The sequence below is a fragment of the Labeo rohita genome, chromosome 21, assembly GCF_022985175.1.
Source record: "Labeo rohita strain BAU-BD-2019 chromosome 21, IGBB_LRoh.1.0, whole genome shotgun sequence".
Lineage (NCBI taxonomy): Eukaryota > Metazoa > Chordata > Actinopteri > Cypriniformes > Cyprinidae > Labeo > Labeo rohita.
Window position 1 is genome coordinate 11,333,025 of NC_066889.1, and position 19,039 is coordinate 11,352,063.

General features: G+C 36.7%; 1 protein-coding gene across 1 annotated transcript; it reads left to right on the top strand.

Annotated features, from left to right (window-relative positions):
• The first annotated feature begins 4,287 nt into the window (after window positions 1-4,287).
• Window positions 4,288-16,438, top strand: adra1ba (adrenoceptor alpha 1Ba). The gene is made up of 2 exons (XM_051093918.1): window positions 4,288-5,499; window positions 11,083-16,438. The coding sequence occupies exons 1-2, from the start codon at window positions 4,572-4,574 to the stop codon at window positions 11,625-11,627; spliced, it is 1,473 nt and encodes a 490-aa protein (XP_050949875.1). The 5' UTR covers window positions 4,288-4,571; the 3' UTR covers window positions 11,628-16,438.
• The last annotated feature ends 2,601 nt before the right edge of the window (window positions 16,439-19,039 follow it).

The window sequence follows — 19,039 nt, forward strand, 5'->3', positions numbered from 1 at the left end:
TGACAGCAGGCTGTGAAGCTCAAGTGACCGATTTATTATAATTTATATCTGTCACCATGAAGGCTAAATAGGTGTATGACAAGCAACATTTTGTCCTTTAAAATAAACTACAGTGCTGTCTATTTTTATGTTAGTAGTACTAAATTTATATTACTAGTAAATAATCCAGTCATGGACAACATCTTTATCAATTTCTCTAGTAACTATTAATTAGTACTTTTGGCTTGTATTTATTAAAATAGTCAGTAAAATAGTAACAAATTACACGTTTATGCCATTGAATATCATCAGATAAATAGTGGCTCAGATATCAAATATTAATTTCAAATTAGAATGTATTTGAAAGGTTAGCAGCACTGATTCATATTTTTGTAACTTATACAAGGATGCATTTATTTGATTGTACTGCCTGCTTAAAATGGGCTGGAAATTAAAAATCACAAACAGAATTATAGAGGTGACAGCAATAATCAAAAGATGAACATTTTATTTTTAAGCAAAAACAAACATGGACAAAAATATGACAAATTGAATTTATTTGGGTGAATACAGCATAGTTTACAATATTACACACATTTAAACTTGTTTAACAAGCATTTTTTAAATAAAAAATGTAACATTTTTAAGTGTAATCCAATATTTAATAATCCATTAAAAATCTGAACAAAAACAGCTTAGTTAAAGAAAAACTACCCAGCACCTGTGTAAAAAATATTACAAAACGCAAAATGACCCAGCAAGCTAAACCCAGTATTTGGGTTGTTAGAGTGCAGAAAAACTACCCAGCACCTGGATAAAATGATTAAAAACAACCCAATAAAATGACCCAGCAAGCTGAACCCAGCATTTAGGTTAAAAAAATAACCCAGCATTTTTTTAGAGTGCAGAAAAACTACCCAGAACCTGGGTGAAAATAATAAATTCAACCCAATAAAATGACCCAGCAAGCTGAACCCAATATTTGGATTAAAAATTAACCCAGCATTTTTTAGAGTGCAGTAAAACTACCCAGCACCTAGGTAAAAACATGAAAAACAACCCAATAAAATGACCCAGCAAGCTAAACCCAGTATTTGGGTTAAAAAATTAACCCAGCATTTTTTAGAGTGCAGAAAAACTACCCAGCACCTGGGTAAAAATAATAAATTCAACCCAATAAAATGACCCAGCAAGCTGAACCCAGTATTTGGGTTAAAAAATAACCCAGCATTTTTTAGAATGCAGAAAAACTACCCAGCACCTGGGTAAAAACATGAAAAACAACCCAATAAAATGACCCAGCAAGCTAAACCCAGTATTTGGGTTAAAAAAATAACCCAGCATTTTTTAGAGTGCAGAAAAACTACCCAGCACCTGGGTAAAATGATTAAAAACAACCCAATAAAATGACCCAGCAAGCTGAACCCAGCATTTTTTAGAGTGCAGAAAAACTACCCAAAAATAATAAATAAAAATAAATAATAAATAATAATAATAATAATAAATAACCCAGCATAAAAACTAACATAAAAACTACCCAGCACCTGGGTAAAATGATTAAAAACAACCCAATAAAATGACCCAGCAAGCTGAACCCAGCATTTAGGTCAAAAAAATAACCCAGCATTTTTTAGAGTGCAGAAAAACTACCCAGCACCTGGGTAAAAATAATAAATTCAACCCAATAAAGTGACCCAGCAAGCTGAACCCAGTATTTGGGTTAAAAAATAACCCAGCATTTTTTAGAATGCAGAAAAACTACCCAGCACCTGGGTAAAAACATGAAAAACAACCCAATAAAATGACCCAGCAAGCTGAACCCAATATTTGGATTAAAAAATAACCCAGCATTTTTTAGAATGCAGAAAAACTACCCAGAACCTGGGTAAAAACATGAAAAACAACCCAATAAAATGACCCAGCAAGCTAAACCCAGTATTTGGGTTAAAAAAAAAATAACCCAGCATTTTTTTAGAGTGCAGAAAAACTACCCAGCACCTGGGTAAAAATAATAAATTCAACCCAATAAAATGACCCAGCAAGCTAAACCTAGTATTTGGGTTAAAAAATAACCCAGCATTTTTTAGAATGCAGAAAAACTACCCAGAACCTGGGTAAAAACATGAAAAACAACCCAATAAAATGACCCAGCAAGCTAAACCCAGTATTTGGGTTAAAAAATTAACCCAGCATTTTTTAGAGTGCAGAAAAACTACCCAGCACCTGGGTAAAGTGATTAAAAACAACCCAATAAAATGACCCAGCAAGCTGAACCCAGCATTTAGGTCAAAAAAATAACCCAGCATTTTTTAGAGTGCAGAAAAACTACCCAGCACCTGGGTAAAAATAATAAATTCAACCCAATAAAGTGACCCAGCAAGCTGAACACAATATTTGGATTAAAAATTAACCCAGCATTTTTTAGAGTGCAGAAAAACTACCCAGCACCTGGGTAAAAACATGAAAAACAACCCAATAAAATTACCCAGCAAGCTAAACCCACTATTTGGGTCAAAAAAATAACCCAGCATTTTTTAGAGTGCAGAAAAACTACCCAGCACCTGGGTAAAAATAATAAATTCAACCCAATAAAGTGACCCAGCAAGCTGAACCCAGTATTTGGGTTAAAAAATAACCCAGCATTTTTTAGAGTGCAGAAAAACTACCCAGCACCTGGGTAAAAACATGAAAAACAACCCAATAAAATTACCCAGCAAGCTAAACCCAGTATTTGGGTTAAAAAAATAACCCAGCATTTTTTAGAATGCAGAAAAACTACCCAGCACCTGGGTAAAAACATGAAAAACAACCCAATAAAATTACCCAGCAAGCTAAACCCAGTATTTGGGTTAAAAAAATAACCTAGCTTTTTTTAGAGTGCAGAAAAACTACCCAGCACCTGGGTAAAAACATGAAAAACAACCCAATAAAATTACCCAGCAAGCTAAACCCAGTATTTGGGTTAAAAAAATTAACCCAGCATTTTTTAGAGTGCAGAAAAACTACCCAGCACCTGGGTAAAATGATTAAAAACAACCCAATAAAATGACCCAGCAAGCTGAACCCAGCATTTAGGGGGGGTACTTTTATAATGATGTAACTCGGTTACTAACTCTATTAGTTACTATTTACTATTTGTTAGAAGTAACTAACTATAACTAATTACTTTTAAATACTGAGTAATATTCAGTAATACTCAGTAATAATATTATTAATAATAATAATAGTAATAATGTTCAGTAATACTCAGTAATATAATACTGAGTAATAATCAGCAACATGTACTTTGGAAATGTAACACGTTGCAGGTTACAAGCTACCCTATTTAAAATTCAATTAGCTGTGTAACTATTTTAATTACTTTATTAAAGTAATGTAACTGATTACATTTGATTACTTTTCTCATTTTTTCCTAAACTGTTAATCATTTTGAAACATTTAAAGCAGGCAGGATTAACCTTACAGTGGGGCTCAACACTCATTACTGTCAGACTTTCAAAATCCTTCAGCACTTGAATTAAAATTATAATAATTTAATTTTTAAACAGCCACCACAAAATCAGACTTTAGCACTTCTTTTTTTCCTTGAGATCATTCTGAGGTTAATTACAGATTTAAAATCAGGCCTACTGTTTTTGAAAACAAATCTTTTTATGGCTATGTTAGGAAACACTTGCATCTAACAATGCCTTGGAAAAAAAACGTTTAAAGAATAAAACATATACACAAACCCAAATAGGAAATAAAACAGTTATCAGATAAGCATGTGTCCTAAACTGATGAAACATTGGCGTCTCATATTTTAAAGTAGTCACTGCAATTTTGGAAAGAAATCAGTCGAATCTGTATGTGTGTGAAAATATTTAGATGTAACCCGCTTTGTAATCATTAACATTTAAGTAACTGTAATTTAATTACACATTTTTCTCAGTAACTGTAACAGATTACAATTACATGTTTGTAATTAAGTAGTTCCACTATATGTAACTAGTTATTCCCCAACACTTAAAATAGGGTAAGGATTAGGGCTTTAATTAGGGTTAGTTGCATGTAATTATACATAGCCTAATTTACTGTTATTACTATGGTAAATTCATGTAACGTGCAACAAGGAAGCATTGTGTGACAATAAGTCACTATTAGATTACTCGTTAACGAAAAACAGCAGATACTCGTAAGTTTTAAGATGATAAAGGTTACATCGGCTTGCCATAAGTGTACAGGTTAATAGGCCGTGAAAATGTTCTGCTTTGCGAGGTCTATTCGTGTCTGCCTGTATAGTCTCCATAGGGGAGGGGGTTTGGTGAATGCAGGAGTGGTCAGAAGCAGTGCGCTGGATCAGCCGGGAACACCAGGAGAGACACTGCGGAGAACTCGGCCAACCAAGTTCCAGACACGCACATCTTCAGCTGGACTTTATGCAAGGTTTACAATTATGGACTTTTCCTATTTTGCACTTATTGCGCAACAGGACTCACGGATCCGTTGAATTTCGTGTCTATCTTTTTTTCTTTAATATACAGAAATAACAATTTGCGCATTTGGCGGTGAGTGCTGCTCTTAGTTTGGTATGGAGGTACTGCAGAGGCAAGATGAGTTCTGATACAGATCATGCCGTGAACTTCTTGAGTAATGCTTCCACCGAACTGTCCGACGTCTCCAATTCGAGCTCCGCGGGCAACGGGACCGAACCGAGCTCGTTCAGCCTCAGCCGCGCGCTTCCACTGGGCATGGTTCTGGGCGCTTTTATTGTGTTTGCTATCGTGGGCAACATTCTCGTTATTCTCTCTGTAGTGTGCAACAGGCACCTGCGCATCCCGACCAACTACTTCATCATCAATTTAGCCATGGCAGACCTGTTGCTGAGCACAACCGTCCTGCCGGTGTCCGCCACGCGTGAAATTCTTAACTACTGGGTGTTCGGGAGGATTTTCTGTGACATCTGGGCTGCGGTGGATGTGCTGTGCTGCACCGCATCCATCATGAGCCTGTGCGTGATCTCCATAGACCGCTACATCGGGGTGCGTTACCCGCTGCAGTACCCGAGCATTGTGACCGAGAAACGGGCGCTCTTGGCCATGCTGGGTGTTTGGGTTCTCGCATTTGTCATCTCCATAGGACCCCTGCTTGGGTGGAAAGAGCCTCCTTCGGAGGACGACACTGTGTGCCTCATCACGGAGGAGCCGTTTTACGCGCTCTTCTCCTCGCTGGGCTCTTTCTACATCCCTTTAGCGGTGATTCTGGCCATGTACTGCCGCGTGTATATAGTTGCCAAAAGAACCACGAAAAACCTCGAGGCTGGAGTGATGAAGGAGCGCATGGACTCCAATGAGCTGACGCTCCGGATTCATTATAAAGGCTCTCAGACGCAGGATGACTGCAGCAAAGGCCACATGAGGAGCTCGCTGACAGTCAAATTGCTCAAGTTTTCTAGAGAAAAGAAAGCTGCTAAAACGCTTGGTGTTGTTGTGGGCATGTTCATCCTGTGTTGGTTACCATTTTTCCTCGCTCTACCCATCGGTACGTATGATGGTTTATTCATTATAACCTACAAACTTTCTATCTCAATCCTCACAAGTTCCGCTGTTTAACAAATCAATTTCTTCCTTTTATTTTACATTCAACTTTTTTACAGTTAAACGTTTCAGTTACTTGAAATGTTTTGAAGAAGGAATTCGTGGGGCTTAATATGCTAAAATAAAGCCTTTTTTCTTAAAACCTCAAATTACTAATTACAAAAACAGCGTTTTAAAGTTTATAGCAAATATGTTTGCTGCACTTTATATGTAGAAAGTTAAAAAAGTAACAGAAGTTCGCATTTTGTCAAATTATCTGTTGGAAAAACCTGTTTTTTGGTTGTCCAGTGTGGTCTACCAGCCAGATCCATCATTTAGACTAGCTAGAAATCAGATTTGTAGCTCATACATTACAGCAAACATGTAAACAGCTATAAACTTGCTAAGCTTATGATCTGTCCCACATAAAAGCACATTTTAAGCCTAGTTCAGTCATCCTAGTTATAATTCTGACCACTCCTGCATTGTGTTATTGTTGTGGCATGAAGGAGTCCCAGGACATACAATTTGAGACAGTCTGTGCAGGATGGCCTATTATTTCATTAGTCTATCAGAAGAAATAAAGTTCAACCTTGGATAAATGCAAGACAAACCCATGTGACATTACCACAATAATTAGATTTTTATAATTATTTGTAGCATCGTGTGTCTTCTGTGGAATTTATTGGCAGTTATAGCTGTTCCTGAGGTGGATGGTTAACAGCAGAATGCATGCAAATTATTCTGTTGGCTGTAGAAGCATGTTATATACATTATATCACTATGCATTGCAAGAGACAGCATCATAAAATATCATGTTATATGAGACCCTGGACCATAAAACCGGTTATAAGGGTCAATGTTTTGAAACTGAGATTTATACATACATAATAAGGATAGAACAATATTTGGCCGAGGGTGTAAAAGAGAAAATCACCCTTAAAGTTGTCCAAATGAAGTTCTTAGCAATGCATATCACTAATCAAAAAAATTTGGATATATTTACGGTAGGAAATTTACAAAATATCTTCATGGAACATGATCTTTACTTAATATCCTAATGATTTTTGGCATAAAATAAAAATAGATCATTTTGACCCATACAATGTATTTTTGGCTATTTCTACAAATGTACCTATGCTACCTAAGACTCGTTTTGTGGTCCAGGGTCACTTATTATATTTTGAATAATAGCATGTTTATAGTTTATTTTAGTTTAGTAGTTACTACTAAAGCATGCAAGGCTGTTACAGTTGAATGAACAGTTGCACATTGCTATTGGCATAATTTAAAATAATCATGTGATTTTAAAGATTGAATATCAAGATAATGCCCTTTCTGACACTTTAGAATGTGATCCTGTTGCCAGGAAAAACTGCATGTCTTCAGCTCGAACGCTCAGTTGGCAAATTCATGTTCTGTTTGTGGTACCCAGCTCAGAGCTCTCGGTTATTCAAAACATATTGAAATAAAAACGTTTGCTCATGAAAAGAGCAGTTTCAAGTTCTGTCAGTGGAGGTTAATTGCGAAGATGTAATTTATGACACCCCCCTTTGCAGTAAATTCTAACGTATGAAGCCTTCAACGTCTGTCGTGTTAACCTGACGTGTGGTCATTTAATTTAGCAATGGATGAGTGACTACAGAGCCGTTCCCTGAAGCTTGCTGAAGTCTCCTGGTGGAATGCATTGGAGATGCCAATGTCTTCAGAGCTCTCTCATTCCCAGGCTTACTCCCTATCTGAACCCAGAGGTTTCTGATGAGGTGTGGGAATATAGGAGAGGTACTATTCCCACCACCGAAAAATCTGGTCAAAATGTAATCACCCTCCTATATTCACTTTATGACCCAGAAGTTCAGCTCCCAGTGACCTTCTAAAGGGTCATATTAGCAGATGGGCCGATATGTTTTTCCTGCAAATGAGTGAGGAAATATTTTGAAGGAAAACATAGTCCATGTGTTCGAGCTTGAGGAGTTAACTTCCCTTCTTTGAGTGGCCTTTGTTTTCATATGCCATGTTATGAATATCGGAATGAACTGGTGTATGAGAAGATTGTCATTTTTGGTTGGACATTATAGTTAAAGCAATAGTTGACCCAAAAATGAAAATTCTGTTATTAATTACTCACCCTCTCGTCGTTCCAAACCCGGAAGACCTTCGTTCATCTTCATAACACAAATTAAGATATTTTTGATGAATCCGAGAGCTTTCTGACTCTGCATAGACAGCAACGCAACTACCAAGTTCAAGGCCCAGAAAGATAGTAAGGACATTGTTAAAATAGTCCATAGTCCATGGCATCATTGGTTCAACCATAATTTTATGAAGCGACGAGAATATTTTGTGTCACTTTATTCAACAATTTCTTCTCTTCTGTGTCAATCTTCAATGCATGTTCACAACATGCTCTTACTACTTTTCTGCTTGGGCATTGAATGTGTCAATTGCGTTGCTGTCTATGCAGGGTCAGAAAGCTCTTGAATTTCATCAAAAATATCTTAATTTGTGTTCCAAAGATGAACGAAGACCTTGCAGGTTTGGAACGACTTGTGGGTGAGTAATTATTAACAGAATTTTAATTTTGGCGTGAATTATCCCTTTAATATCCACAGGCGAATGTTCAACTTCCTTTAATTTTCTCACTTTTAATCATAATATCTATTGTTTTATTACCATAAATGGTTTGTTGAGTGTTGATTAAGCTCAAAATGCTGCAAACATTAATTTACTTGCTTTGTTATAATTAATTGTCTTTTCTAAATGGTAGATTGAATACAGATTGAATACAGAATTGAAAAATCAATGAGCACTTTGCCACTAGGCCACATGAGAGTTAAGTAATGTGTTTTCTCAGGGCAGTTCATCCTATTTTTGGCAATGATTTCTACAGACTTTATTTAATCACAGATGAGTTAAACAACTAAATAACAAAGCAGTTTCTCTATCAGAAGAGAAACCACTTGCTTAAAGAATAAAGGTTGTTGCAAGATTGTTTGTTGACTTCTTATAGTGCAGATTGTCTTAATTTATTGCTTCTCTGGCTGAGAGATTTCTCAGTGACATGTGATTTAGAGAAGGAAGAGGCGAGAACATCTTAACGTAATGGAATAATTCACTTACTGGCAGAGATAGGAGCTGACCAGAGGCCTCACACCTGTGGCTCTTCTTGAAGTGTGGTAATGAACCCAAGTCTCATCCGGTTCTGTACTGATACACATCATAATGAATTAGACTTCGGCCATCCATCCTTTTCCTGTCAGAGGAGTTATTGAAAATACATAACATATAAAAACGTATTATTTGTTGACTTATTGAGTCGAAAAAATGGTATGGGCTGCACAAAGTAGTGAATTCCTCAGGGATGAGTGAGTTAGTAAACACATGAGCGGAGATGAGCTACAGTCAGAGTCTGGAAAAGCATGATGGATCTGTGTGACCTTTTTCTAATGTTTTAAAGTCCGGCGGAGTAGAAACCTGAGAAAGATTTCCAGTTAGAAAATAGGACCGATTTTCTGGCTTGTTTCTTTAAATAGATAGTTGATTTAAGCTGGAGTACAGTTGTAAAAGCATTATAAATCGTCCTCATGAGACATAGATTTTAGAATTTAAAAACTTAAGATAACCATTTTAATAAAAGCTTACAGAGTGCACAGCAAAGAACAGGTTATTCAAATTATGCTCTTTATGACAGGATGAGTGTGTTCAAAAATAGACTTGATTTCTAAGACCGAGACAGACTTAATATTGAATTAGAGGCTTAGAAATATAAAATGTAATTTCATTAAACCTTTCAAGAACATACAGTTGAGGTCAAAAGTTTACATACACCTTGCAGAATCTACAAAATGTTTATTTGACCAAAATCAGAGGGATCTTACAAAATGCATGTTTTTTTTTAATTTAGTACTGACCTGAATAAGATATTTCACATAAAAGATGTTTACATATAGTCCACGAGAAAAAAAATAGTTGAATTTATAAAACTGACCCTGTTCAAAAGTTTACATACACTTGATTTTTAATACTGTGTTGTTACCTGAATGATCCACAGCTGTGTTTTTTGTTTAGTGATAGTTGTTCATGAGTCCCTTGTTTGTCCTGGACAGTTAAACTGACTGCTGTTTTTCCAGAAAAATCCTTATGGTCCCACAAATTATTTGGTTGTGCAGCTTTTTTGTGTATTTGAACCCCTTCCTACAATGACTGTATGATTTTGAGATCCATCTTTTCACACTGAGGACAACTGAGGGACTCATATGCAACTATTACAGAAGCTCCAAACACTTACTGATGCTCCAGAAGGAAACACAATTCATTAAGAGCCAGGGGGTGAAAACTTTTGAACAGAATGAAGATGTGTAAATTTTTATTATTTTGCTTAAATATCATATTTTTTTCATTTAGTACTGCCCGTCAGAAGCTACAGAAGATACTTACATGTTTCACAGAAAACAAAATAAGTTCAATTTACCCTGATCTTCAAATTCAAAAAGTTTTTACCAACCGGTTCTTAATGCATTGTTTTTTCTTCTGAAGCATCAGTGAGTGTTTGAACCTTCTGTAATAGTTACATACGAGTCCCTCAGTTGTCCTCAGTGTGAAAAGATGGATCTCAAAATCATACAGTCACTGTTGGAAATTTCAAATGCACAAAAAAAAAAAAAAAACAGAATCTGTGGGACCTGAAGGATTTTTCTGAAGGACAGCAGGCAGTTTAACCGTTCAGGACAAACAAGGGACTCATGAACAGCTATCACTAAACAAAAAAACACAACTGTGGATCATTCAGGTAACAACACAGTATTAAGAAAGTGTATGTAAACTTTGAAACAGGGTCATTTTTATAAATTCAACTATTATTTTCTCTTGTGGACTATATTTAAACATAGTCCATAGTTCAGGCCAGTACTTAATAAAACGTAACATGCATTAAAATAAAAGGTGTATGTAAGGTGTATGTAAACTTTTATTGTTGAGAACATTTTATTATTTTATAAATTGTATTTAATACTGTCTATATATATATATATATATATAGCAGTTTTATGCAGAGAGATTTTTGCCTTTCTGACACATTTTAATGAGAAGTAATCATATTGTCCCAAAAAAGCAAAAAATCCATTGAATTATTTGTGAAACAGAAAAAAAATATAGTGTTTGTGACACATTTTAATGATAGCTAAAAGAAGAAAGAAAGAAAGAAAGAAAGAAAGAAAGAAAGAAAGAAAGAAACTATTTGATTTTGTGTTATACTGCCTTTTGATTTATGCTGATTTTAAGGAAATGGAAATGTCTTTTGTATTGTTACAGTGATGAGACTAATGAAGCACACTCAGATATCTGTTCACACAATGACAGAGAATATGGGGGGAAATATAGTTAATGTCATTAGGATTAAAAAGATTTACAAAAACGTAATGGTTTTGATTCTTTATTTCTGTAGAGTACATGTGGGTTGATAAAGTCTGCCATCTATTGGTGAAAGATGAAAAAGCATTGTACATGCAGGGTGTTTACAAAAACTCTCTTTTATTTCTCATATTTTTAGGGTCGTTTAACACCAGTTTACGTCCTCCTGAAACATTCTTCAAAGTGATTTTCTGGCTGGGTTACTTCAACAGCTGCCTGAACCCCATTATTTACCCCTGTTACAGCCGTGAGTTCAAGCAGGCCTTCATTCGGATTTTGCGGTGCCACTGTCAGCAGAGAAAACAACAGGGCTGGAGGGCGTACAACTACCGCGTCCAGACGGGCTCGGGCAACCAAGTCTACACAGACACAAGCTCCATTTGCATGAACGGCAGTCAGCAGACCCTGGCCCCGGTACAACCCAGCCCAACGTTATTCAGCTCTCGTCCAGCATCAGGCCTTCTTCCAGGCTGGGGCCCTTGTACCTCCTCTTCCTCTTCCTCCCTATCTGGGAGCCCTTTTCCTGGTACGATGAGGTCCAGTACTAGGTCGATGAGTCCTTGCAAAACTAACAGAATGGCTTTGCTGTTTTCCAGTGGGTCGCAGCATGTCAACGGACAGAATGGGAAGCGAGAAACAGAGCATGGGTCGATATCTAGACACACACCGGAGACTACAATCTAGTGACTTTCATGCTAGTGATTTCTCCGTCTCGCAGTTCTTTCTGGACGGATCTGATACATTATTCTAGACGTGAAATGCATTGGGCAACTTCTCATGCATGTCAACATTGTTTGATTTGAGAGTTGCTGTTCCTCTGTACGAAATTATCTACAGGCAGCCAGTAATTATTGCAAAAAAAAAGCCAAACCAGGTGATTAGGACGCATATGCGAGTAAGTAAATAAATGTACATGAAATATTTATTTGAGTTGATATTATGTTATCTGCATATTGTCTTAAAGCTTATGCTAAGAACAAAAATGGTCTATTGCAATATACAAATCAACTGATCGAGCAACAAGACAAACACTACAACAATAAAGTAATATGTGAACATTAAAGTCCTCTGAGGTAATTTTCACTGCAATCAACAGCTAAAATGCACAAGTGCCAAAATTGCGTTTGCATAAAACATCATTTACTGACCCTCATGTCGTTCCGAACCCAGAAGGCCGACAAAAATAGTACTCTTGTGAACGCACGTCAAAGACTGACCAAGAAAAAAAGATATTATTGAATGAAGATGCACATAAAGTATTCTCGTAGCTTTGTAAAATTAAGGTTGATGTCACACTGATGTCACATCAACTATTTTAAGGATGTCCTTTCTATCGTTCTGGGCCTTGAATGTAGTAGTACAGTTGCAGGGTCAGAAAGCTCTTGGATTTCATTCAGAATATCTTAATTTGTGTCCCGATGATTAACAAAGAAGGTCTTACAGCTTTGGAATGACATGAGGGTGAGTAATTAATGACAGAATTTTTCATTTTTAGGTGAACTAACCCATGCGTGATGGCGAATAGTGCAACTGTTCCCAATTGCTATTTCATTTGCTTCTACTTTCCCATAGGGATTTTTGAAATTTCTCTCTTAAAATACATAGACCAAACCAACCAGCTATGAGGTGAAGTACATTACAAACGTCAATTTGAGGCAAAAATGTGTTTGAAAATTGCACAAGACTGTGTATCTAATAGCTTTATTAAGGGAAAAAATCCAATGATGTATTGGTAATGACATAATCAAATTAAAAACAATAGATAATTATTCATTTAAATGCTGATAATACATACAAACAATATATTTTACATTTATTACAAAATATTCATATAGTTGAGACTGAATTCGCAGTACTTCATGGGAGTGGGTGAGTGTAAAGAGTTCTTTGGCATGCTTGGTTTGTTGCAGTTCTCTAATTGGTGGAGATTTCTTTACAGCAGTGGTTCCCAACCACGTTCCTGGAGGCCCCCCAACACTGCACATTTTGCATCTCTCCTTTGTCTGACACACCCAGTTTAGGTCTTGGAGCAAAGCCACTGGATGGCTAGCCTGCAACCATTAGCAGAACAAGAGTAACTGCTAAAGCTAACACTTCCGCTCTGGCAGTATGTGGGAAAGGAGACCAGAGGCTGTTTTCTTTGAATGGATGTCAATGGAAGAGAGGCTTCACTATGCTGAATAAACAGCTTTTAGAGGAAATGACTTATCATTTAATGAATCAACAGCCTACCTGCTAATCTTCAACATGTTTTACACTAAACAATACTTTTGGATTAAACTATTTTTAGAATTTACCACAAAAAATGCTGTTTTATAAGAGAAGTCACTGACTTTTTGCGACAGGTGGGATTCAGCTTACGGCACTTCTCATTCATTCCTATGGTATCCGATTGAGTGTCGCACAACTATGACTGAAATTCAGTGACATCAAGGCTGTAATGTGATTGGTTATTAAGGGACACGTGATCCAAATTAGCCGTTACGCTTTCTCAAATAGTAAATAATACGGACCCTTTCATCTGCCTATGGTAAGACAGTCTCTGCTTGGAGTCTCTACTACTGAACTGATGATCTGAATCAGGTGTGTTTGATCAAGGAGACATGGAAAACATGCAGTTTTGCTGGGCCTCCAGGAACGTGGTTGGGAACCACTGTTTTACAGGATCATGAATAATGTAATTTTTCATCACTGTCAAATATGATTATATAACCTGATCATACATACATATTTTACGAGGTGGCTATTTTGTACAAATTCAGACATTTTGTGAGAAATGTATACGTTTTGTGAGAATTCATACGTATTTTATGAGGTCCAAAACCCCGCCCTTAAACCTACCCCTCATGGAAAACATACAAAATCACTCGACTGAGCTTGTACGTATTTGTACGAATTAGCCACCTCATAAAATATGTACGAATTGGTCATGAGATAGCATTAGATTTAAAAAAAAAATCATGCAGGCTGATGGCTTCAGCGTGAATTACTCACCTTCATGTCGTTCCAAACCTGTAAGACCTTTGTTCATCTTCAGAACACAAATTAAGATATTTCTAATGAAATCCAAGAGCTCTCTGACCCTGCATAGACAACAACACAACTTACATGTTCAAGACCCAGAAAGGTAGCAAGGAAATTGTTAAAATAGTCCATGTGACATCAGTGTTTCAACTGTAACTTTATGAAGCTAGGAGACTACTTTTTGTGTGCAAAGAAGACAAAAATAATGACTTTATTCAACAATTTCTTTAGTGAACACGGCAACTGCGCTCAGATCTGTGCCAAAACAATCGGTCCAGGATCGCCTGAACGAGGTGGTCTCAGCTAGATTGAAAATGAACTCTGGAGCGGCTCAGTTGTAGTGAGAAAACAATCCGATCCAACTGACCAACGAACCAGGTTATATCACGATGTATGAAGGGAAATTACAGTTCCATGAAAAGCAGTAGCTTTGTTGTTTTACTAATACCTCTTAAAATGAACCTGTGAATGTCTGTTTGTTGGCAGGTCTTTGACATTCAAAATCAAAGCACGCCTTCCCTGGTGAAAAAAACAGCATATGCTGGTAGGTATGTTTTGGTGCTGGTTTAAGCTGGTCCTTTGCTGGTTTATGCTGGTCCTTTGCTGGTTGATGCTGGTCTTTGACCTGCAACATGACCAGCATAAACCAGCAAAGGACCAGCAAAGGACCAGCTTAAACCAGCATCAAAACATACCTAACCAGCATCCCAGCATCAAAACATACCTACCAGCATATGCTGGTTTTTTAACCAGGGTTTTCATTTTATAATGCTGTCTTATTGCTCTCCTTGTAGTAGGTGCATTATAAAAATGTTTTCCCAACGAATTCTGAACTCCTGGTCAAAATTATAAAGCTGTTGTTGTTCCATCCTGACGGATAACAGCGTGGAATCATGGAAAGTAAACTGTAGAACGTAGAGGACGGTTTACTTGCGCATGACTGGTATTAACACATTCGATCCGTTTAAAAACTTTGCCGTATGAAAGCGAACTGCGCCAAGAATAAAAAGCAACATTGTAATAATTTTAATCCCTGTTTCAAAACAAAGCAATCGATCTACATGTGTGAAAGCATCCTTTGACGTGAACTTTTACAATAGTACCACTATTTCAACTGAACGGGTCTCCTGAATAAGCACTGAAGACTGATACGGAAGAGAAGAAATCTGTATTTTTTGTACACAAAAAGTATTCTCATAGCTTCATAACATTAGGGTTGAACCACTGATGTCATATGGACAATTTTATCAATGTTCTTACCACCTTTCTGAAGATGAACGAAGGTCTTACGGGTTTAAAATGGGATGAGGGTAATGACAGAATTTTCATTTTTGGTTGAACTGTCTCTTTCAAGGTTTAAAAGTTAGAGGTAAAAATCAGTTTTCCTATGGAGAAAATAAATGGGATATTTATTTCTGGAACCTTGCACTCTAAGACTATATAGCAGTGTTTACTATATTTTTCTTCATTTACAATGGTAATTATTGCAGAAATGCATCATCACAGTCTGTGAAAAATCTCTGTCCGTTCCAGAGACAGATGGGTTGGAAATCTGGGGTTTTCAGAAATACCAAAATCACTACTTTATCATCAATACATATGTATTGTTGTGTATATACTGTTTTAAATTTGTAGATTGTGAAGAGTCTATATTTGGCCTGTTTGATTGTAGTGGCTATGATTGTAGTAACGTTTGCATGAATAAAGGGATCAGCTCTGCACCTGGACTTGCTGTGCACAGCTGTGAGCAGCACTGATACAACTCAGTATGACTTGCTCACTGGTCTGTTCACCTCATTTATTTATTTCCCTTTTTGATCTTCATGTTATTCTTCAGGTTGTGTGTCAGTTTTATAATAATGCTTATTGGACTGGTCCAGTTAGATTGACAGTTATGACGCCTTGTGATGTCCAGTTCAAAAGGTGAGGGAGTTGAAGATGTCAGATGTCTAAACTGAGCTTGGTTTGGGGTCATTACAGCACACTTTTTAACAAATGAATGGATGGCATGAAAAGCTAATGTTTGACTGAACTCAAGGTACAAACCAACATATTATGTGTGCTTTGAACCAGCAAATTGGATTCTTTCAAGGTGTAAATGTGTTATACAAGCAGACTTTGTACTTAATAAGAAAATGTGGTCATTGGTTCTACATTTACTGTTCAAATCAGTGGGTATAAAAGGAAAATATATTTCAATTTAATTCAGCCTTGATTTGTTTGTTTTGTGTTACAGAAAAGTTTCCAAGGCAAACATCAGTGCTTTATTAGCAAAAAAAAAAGAATGTGTGCGTTCCTCCTGATATGTTTTTCTCCTTCACACTTGTACATCTTATTTACTAAGTGGACCATATCAAATTTGTCTCCCTATATTTAGAGTGTTATATTGTGTGCTATAGTAAATAAAGACTTATTTTCCTTTCTCTCAAGACAAGTGCATAATGAAGAAATAAATTTCATTTGTGAAGGTCCCTGTTGCCATGTCTTTGTTACTGTGTTCTAAACACATGACACATGATACCTTTAAGATGACAGATGATACCTTTAAGATGATACCTTTGGAAAATACAGTGCCCTCCACTAATATTGGCAACCTTGGTAAATATGAGCAAAGGCGGCTGTGAAAATAAATCTGCATTGTTTATCTTTTTGATCTATCATTCAAAAAATTCACAAAATTCTAACCTATCACTGATGTAAAACAATGGAAAATGAGGGGAAGATCTCATCATGAAATAAATAAACATCCTTTTCCCAAAATAACAGCTCTGGGTTTTCTCCTATAATGCCTGATGAGTTTGAAGAACACCTGACAAGAGATCAGAGACCATTCCTTTATACAGAATCCCTCCAGATCCTTCAGATTCACAGCTCCATGTTGGTGCTTCTTCTCTTCAGTTCACCCTAATCATTTTATAGGGTTCAGGTCAGGGAACTGGGATGGCCATGGCAGAAGCTTCATTTTGTGCTCAGTGACACATTTTGATGTTGGATCATTGTCCTGATGGAAGATCCAACCACGGCTCATTATAAGATTTTTAACAGAGGCAGTCAGGTTTACATTTTTTATCTGTTGGTATTTGATAGAATCCATGATGCCATGTATCCAGGACCTCCGGCAGAAATATAGGCCCACAACATTAAAGATCCAGCAGTATATTTAACCGTGGACAAGGGGTACTTTTTATCCCTGTTTGCACCAAACCCATCTGGTGGGTTTGCGGCCAAAAAGCTCTTTTAAATTTCATCTGACCATAGAAGCCAGTCCCGTTTGAAGTTCCAGTCATGTCTGACAACTGAAAATGCTGGAGTTTTTGGATGAGCGAGGAGGATTTTTCTTGAAACCATCCTAAACAACATGTGGTGATGTAGCAGCTGCTTGATCTGTTTTTTTTAGGCTTTCTGACTCTAAGACTCAATTAATCTCTGCAGTTCTCCAGCTGTGATCCTTGGAGAGTCTTTGGCCACTCAAACTCTCCTCGATATAGACGCACATCTTTTTCCAGGCTGATTTGTAACATCTTTACTTGATTGGAATTTCTTAATTATTGCCCTGGTGGTGGAAATGTGGATCAGTGCTTTAGCTCTTTTTTCTACAGCCACTTTCTATTTTGTGAAGCTCAACAATCTTGTTCTGCACATCAGATATTCTTTGGTTTTGCTCCTTATGATGGACGACTAGGGGAATTTGGCCTTTGTGTTCCTCATATTCATAATCCTGTGGGACAGGAAGTCATGTCTGGACTGAATGTCATGGTCCTATTTACACTGGTGTGCTAAAAAATGTGAATATATATGGGAATATGCTAGAGAGATATTTTACTCATATGAAATTCTAGGGATGCCAATAATTGTGAAAAACATTTATTTCATTTCAATTTATTTATTTATTTCCTCCGCCTTTCAATTGTTTTTTTTTTTTCAATGAAAGGTCAGGATTTTGGGATTTTTTGAATGAAAGATTTTGAACGCAGATTTATTTTCACAGCCGCATTTGCTCATATTTACCAAGCGTGCCAATATTTGTGGAGGGCACTGTACATTCAAAGATGTGTCCTTTGGTATCTGTGATGTTTACATATGGACAAAGTGTGTTTATAATTCATGTGTTTCATAAGCATGTGCAGAAGTCACCATATTCCCGAGCAGTCATTTAGAGAGTTCCTCTTTTTTTGTTTTTGTTGTTCATTTCAATCACTTTTATTGTGATTTCTTTATCATATTGTTTTATATTTTGATGCTTTCAAAATGAAGTTTTCTTCATTTTATTCATTTTACATTTCGATTACTTGTGGACTATTGTGATGTTTTTTATCAGCTGTTTGGATTCTCAGTCTGACGGCACCCATTCACTGCAAAGGATACATTGGTGAGCAAGTGATGTAATGCTGCATTTCTCCATATCTGTTCTGATGAAAAACAAACTCATCTACATTTTGGATGGTCTGAGGGTGAGTATATTTTCAGAAGTTTTCTTTGGTGAAATTCTACTGAAAAAAAAAATGAAACATAAAAGACAATTTGCAACTATATCACGTTTTAATGTAACCACAGCCAGTATCGTGTTTAGGCAACACACACCATGCAAATTCTACTTCTAAGAGCCCCCAAAACTCTAAACATGCCCCTGTCACAGCACAGAGCATCACTTCCCAATAAAATTTCATATTTGTAATACTATACTAGCAAATTTCTGTTATTATTGTGACTCACTTCCATTAGATAAACACTGCAAGTAGGCTAGCAGTGCTTGTAATGCTTTGTTTGGCGGCGCTTGTAAAGTTTTCATGTTGCTTATTTTCCCTGGATGTCACGTTTGCCTCTATATTTAAATGCCACATGTATCACAAGACCGTGCATGAGCATACCAGGATGTCACACAGACTTCTGTTACTATCTTGGTCCTTCTCTCTCTTTTTATTTTCACTGTTGTCAGTGGAAAAGTGAAGTCATACACTGAGAATACATGTGCTTGTTATATGTGAAGTTTTAAGGGCAGTTTCTTCCTATCAGTGGGTTTTACGATCTTTTGCTATGCCAGGATTTAGCAGGTGGCCCACAGGCGAGCCAGA